This window comes from Vicia villosa, linkage group LG6, assembly GCF_029867415.1.
Source record: "Vicia villosa cultivar HV-30 ecotype Madison, WI linkage group LG6, Vvil1.0, whole genome shotgun sequence".
Classification (NCBI taxonomy): domain Eukaryota; kingdom Viridiplantae; phylum Streptophyta; class Magnoliopsida; order Fabales; family Fabaceae; genus Vicia; species Vicia villosa.
The window spans coordinates 131,741,250-131,747,201 of record NC_081185.1 but is presented as its reverse complement, the minus strand read 5'-3'; the positions used below and the strand labels follow the sequence as shown (position 1 = coordinate 131,747,201).

Below are 5,952 nucleotides of genomic sequence, written 5' to 3'. Positions count from 1 at the left end.
TTTTTCAATAATCATATATCCATTCATTTAAAAGAAACCCTTTTCTTGATTTACATAAGAAACAAATAAATGCGAAAGGGATCTAGAATATATTGCATCCAACATTTTATCTTCCCCGATATTTCAATGAAACGAGGATCCAACATCTGATCTTCTCCAACAATAATGATGACGATGAATCAAATTCAAAATGTGTTTGATATATATATATATATATATATATATATATATATATATATATATATATATATATATATACCAAAATATTTTGTGTAAACAATGTAATATTATGGGTAAATAATTAATTTATAAATATTCGGTAGTTTGTAACGAATTTAAAAAATTATTAATCTACCCCTCATTGTTTTTAATTAATTGAAAGGTTTGATACACTAGTTTTGAAAATATTAAAAGTGCAGAAGCAAGGGTTGGAACCCATGTGCATAAGCATTTTTCCCGTTAAGGGGCAAAGTTGATACTTTTCATGACGCTCTTCGTTAATTCACTTTTTTAGCCGAAGTTAAATGCATTTCGCATTCGAGATAAAATGTATTTTTTATAGTAGTGTTGAGAGTTTTAAGCTTTTGAGAAAGAACAAACATGAGACAACCATGGATCTGGACATTCCTGCTTCTTTTAACCACCTCTAAACACAAATGGTAAATAGTCCACACCTGCAAGAACTTGAAATGAGAGGAGAAAGATGGAGTGATAAAGTTTAAGTCTAGCCTCAAGGGATAATGTTCAGACCTAATTTTAGGAAGAGTTATGCAAGAAGTAATTATACAAAAAGAAAGCCAATCCATATTGCAAATAGACCTGTCAAGCCTTTTAAGGGAATGGAGTCTCTAATTCTGCCATTTGACCAAGCAAAGGGAGCTCTTACTGTTGAAAGGGGAAATAGTTCATTAGAGTTGGTCCGATCAAGGAACTCCTTCTTAATTTTTTTTTTGTAATATATCTTGATAAAAAAATTGTGATTTCAAATATATTTTAATTTTTAATAATCTATATTTATGTTACTAAATATAAATTAGTTTTTAATTTTATAAAAAATGAATTCAAAAACTTTTTTTATATTTTTAAAAATATTTTAAAAAATATGAAAAGAAATCTATTTTTTAATGGTACAAAAAAATAACTTTTATTCATAGATTCATCAAAAATTTATTCTATTTGATTAATTGAAATTATTTCAGTTGATTGGTTAAGATAAAATATCAAGCTATTTGTGTTGGATAGATAATTTATCGAATTCCTTTAATTATTTATTAAGCTAAATTATAATTTTAGTCCCCTATTTTGTTCGATTCACGAAATTAATTCTCCTATTTTAAATTCAAACAGTTTTAATTCATTTATTTTAAATTTAAACAGTTTTAGTCTCCCTCTCATATTTTTTCAAAGAAAATCGATGAGGTTTTTTATTTTTTAACTTATATTTTCATTTAAAAAGTTCAAATAATAGATTTTTATACGATGATTTATCATGTTTTACAAGTAATTTGTCATTTAAAAAGTGAAAACATCATTAATTTTAGAGTTAAATATGTTTTTAGTCCCTATAAAATTATCAAAAATGCCTTTTAGTCCCTATAAAAAATTGACTTTTAGTCCCTATAAAATTACTTCTACACGCAGTTTTAGTCTCTGAAGAGGGACTAAAACTGCGTGCAAAAGTAATTTTATAGGAACTAAGAGTCGACATTTTTTTATAGGAATTAAAAGCCAAAATTAAGATATTTATAGGGATCAAAAACATATTTAACCCTTATTTTTAACTGCAAAAGTATGAAAGGGGAACTAAAACTATTTAAATATAAAATAGGGGGACCAAAACTGTTTAAATTTAAAATAAGGGAACTAATTTTTTGAATCAGTAAAAATATGGGGACCAAAACTATAATTAAGGCTATTTATTACAAGGTGTGTTTGTTTTAAGATTTAAAAAAATATTTTTGGAAATATGGCAATGGGAATTGATAGAACGCAAGCGTGCAATTATATAGAAGTAGTAAAAAGAATTATCGTCCTTAGAGATCAATGATCAATTATTGTTCACTATCGTATCTATGTTTATCTAAGGCTATGTGAGAATTAGTTTGTTTGCGCGAAAACGTAAAATATTTGATTTCTTAACGATAAACACGAGAGTTCAAGACTATGATTCTTGTCCGCGGGCCTAGCTCATATAAGCTGTGTTATTGATTATAACGGTAATTTTATTTTTTGTAAAAAATATCAAAATTGGTGAACTTTCGTCGACCCATTACCGAACTCTAAATTCGCAATCCCTTACTTTCCTAGCATGATTTTATTAAAGATTTTGGCGGGAAATTTTGGTGGGAAGAACTTCTAGGATTATAATTTAGTATGATGATGATTATAATTTAGTATGATTTAAACATCCTTTATAAAATAAAGCTAATTTTTTATTAACCCTCTTTCGGCATGTATATATATTTTCGTAGCGAACATTTTTCTTTTTTTAAAATAAAAATTACAAAACAAATACATTCTCATTACAATTAATATTTATACAACAGATATGAGGTTTGTGGGTACGACAATCCTCATGTCTCAAACTCGATATAAAATTACTCATGCATTATAAAAGCCAAAGGATAAAATCTAGGATGCAATTAATAACAATGATACTCCTTCCGTTCCTTTATAATTGTCACTTTTGTGTAAAAAATTTGTTTCTTTTTAAGTGTCACATTTCAAAGTTCAAAAAAGTATTTTTGTTGTTTTGTCAAAATTACCCCTAATCATTATGATAGAGATATAAAAAGTTAAATAAAATATTAAAAAGTTTAGGATATTATTGGAAAAAGAATAATCATTATTTAAAAAGTAACAACAATAATTGGTTGTCTTGGTACATGGAAAAACTTAAAAAATGACAATTATAAAGGAACAGATAGTAATAAGAATGCACATCAGCAAGAATAAAATAAAACTTGGTAACTTGTATAAAATAAACCAACGGAAATTTAGAGTAGTTCTAGTGCAAACAAAAACCGTTAGAACTAACCAATGAAAATCAACAGCATCGTGGAGCTGAAAGTGAGAATCATGGGGTGTGGGCCCTTGACGTGTTAGGTGTGCTTTCACCTATGAAATTCTCCCAGTCCCAACTCCCACGACCACTACCTTCTTTTCTTCACCCCGTCAACCACTACATCTTCCAACTTCTTATTTCCTCTCCCAAAGTCACCATCATCAACATTCCACAAATTGTCAAAACTCAAAACTCAATAATCCTATGGCTTTCCACCACCTCTATAATTGACGATAATATTAACTTTAGTGTAGCAGTCATGGAAGAGGTCAATGGTAGCAAATTTTACTACCTACACAAACTTACTTGTTAATTCCTCTAATAACAATATTATAACATCTCTCAATTTCATCATTTCACCGAAATGCTGAAGAATAATCCTCTTCATTTTCTCTTCCTCATGATCACACTAACTTGTTACGCAAATGCATCATCAACATACGATGTAACCGAATTTGGAGCCAAACCAGATGGAATAACGGATTCCACACAGGCATTCCTAAACGCATGGACTAATGCATGCGCCTCGCCGTATCCCGCTTCAATCTACGTGCCGCGAGGGAAATTCTTACTTGGAAATGTAACATTCAGTGGAACATGTACCAATAAAGCTATTTCTATAACCATTGACGGTGCTTTGGTGGCTTCATCTGATTACTATGTTACCGGTAAAGCGGATACGTGGTTGAAGTTTCAGTCTGTCGACGGTGTTTCGATCAATGGCGGTGTGCTTGATGGCCAAGGGACTGCCTTGTGGAATTGTAAAAACTCAGCCCAAAGTAATTGCCCAACCGGATCCATGGTAATGTCTCATTTCATGCACATGAATTAATACATGATTATTTTCCACAATCAAGTTAAGAATGATGGTTCATTTTTTTTTGGTGTGATGTGGTTTTCAGACGTTGAAATTCAGCAGCTCCAAGAACGTTATGATAAGTGGGTTGACATCAATGAATAGTCAACAGTTCCACATAGGGTTCGTCGGATGCCAAAATGTAATAGTCCAAGGTATAAAAATCAATGCAGCCGGAAACAGCCCAAACACGGACGGCATCCATGTCCAAATGTCGTCCGACATCACCATCGCCAACTCCAAAATTCAGACCGGTGACGACTGTATCTCCATCGGTCCCGGCACCACTAATGTGTGGATTGAGAATATTGCATGCGGACCAGGCCATGGAATAAGGTTCTTTTGATTATTACTATGTTTTATTTATTTATTTGGTTGTTTTCACCACCGCTATCCAACTGGACCGCCTAATCTGATTCAGGGGTCCGTTCTGACCTCAAGTAGTTTCAATTCCCTCCTAATTGCAGTTGCGGTGATCGAATTGCTATTTTTTACTTATAATGACAATATTAATGGTTTGTTGGATATTATAACTTACAGCATTGGAAGCTTAGGATGGGAATTAAACGAACCAGGTGTTCAAAATGTGACAGTTAAAACGGTTAGATTCACTGATACTCAGAATGGTGTTAGAATAAAGTCTTGGGGTAGACCTAGCAATGGAATTGTTAGGAATGTTCTTTATCAAGATGTACTTATGGTAAATGTGCAAAACCCAATTGTAATTGACCAGAATTACTGCCCCTACTACACAGGCTGCCCTGGTCAGGTTGGTTTCATTTTAAGCTTATAGACCTCACACTATACATACTCAAATACAAGAAATTGGAAATTTATATTTAGCATGAAAATAAACTGATAATAATGTCATTTTTCTTGTTGAAATGATTATATCAGGCTTCTGGAATTAAAATCAGTGATGTAACATACCAAGACATTTATGGAACATCAGCAACAAAGGTAGCTGTGAAATTTGATTGTAGTTCAATGTATCCATGTAGTGGGATAAAGTTGAAGGATGTAAGACTTACCTACAATAATCAAGTAGCTTTAGCATCGTGTGAGAATGCTGGTGGGGCTGCGTTAGGTTCAATTCAACCAGAGAGTTGCTTATAGACAACTAACTTTTTTCAAGCAAATATTCTTAATGGGATCTCTGTCTAACTTATATTATTGTTTTCATAACAAATGTATTCAGAAGTATTGGTTGTTTTTGTTCTTACACGAGACGGTAACATTTTCATTAGTACTTTTAAGCTAAATGTTTTGTTTTTTGTTATGTAATTTTATACTTTAACAATCACACATCAATAAGAGTACATATTAAATATTTCTTACTAATTTAGATGTATCTAATCCTTCCTTTGGTACACAAGTTAGACACCGTTCTTGGATCAATCTATTTTACTCATGAAATTTCCATAATTTGATCCTTTCCTTTACCAAATACCACTTGATTTCAATCTATGCTTAGTGATGTTTATGTCCTTAAACATGCTATCAACTCCAAGGTTCTTAAGGTAACTCAAAAAAAATTTAAAATAGGGGCAAACAGGATTTCAGTCATATCTGCATCCATAATTCGAATCAGAGAATTCCTTAATTCAAATCAAAAACCAAAGTTGAAAACATGACCACCCTTGATTCGAGTCATAGTCATACTTGTTCAGAATCAAGCCCCTTCTTTGATTCTAATCAACCAACCAAAATGCATAAGTCTCCTCATGATTTGAATCAAGCAAATCCTTGATTCAAATCAAGACACCAGTACTCAAAAATTTACAATTTTACAATAGAATAACCAACTCTTAACACACATTGATTTCTCCCACTATTACCTATCATTTAGGCATGATATTAACATCAATTATACAAAGAATCATAACCTATATTTCTTTCTAAGCATAACAAGCCCTATAATGTCATCATGCATGCACTTCTCTTCTTCCTCCTAAATAACAATAAAATTTTCTTCTAATCACGAAATCTGCTGAAAAGAAAAATAAAATGTTGAGTCTTCTCAAGTTTTGGC

General features: G+C 31.4%; 1 protein-coding gene across 1 annotated transcript; it reads left to right on the top strand.

The window, feature by feature from the left end:
* The first annotated feature begins 3,255 nt into the window (after window positions 1-3,255).
* Window positions 3,256-5,150, top strand: LOC131612408 (polygalacturonase-like). The gene is made up of 4 exons (XM_058884204.1): window positions 3,256-3,866; window positions 3,967-4,256; window positions 4,461-4,689; window positions 4,818-5,150. The coding sequence occupies exons 1-4, from the start codon at window positions 3,429-3,431 to the stop codon at window positions 5,034-5,036; spliced, it is 1,176 nt and encodes a 391-aa protein (XP_058740187.1). The 5' UTR covers window positions 3,256-3,428; the 3' UTR covers window positions 5,037-5,150.
* Window positions 5,151-5,952: the final 802 nt, after the last annotated feature.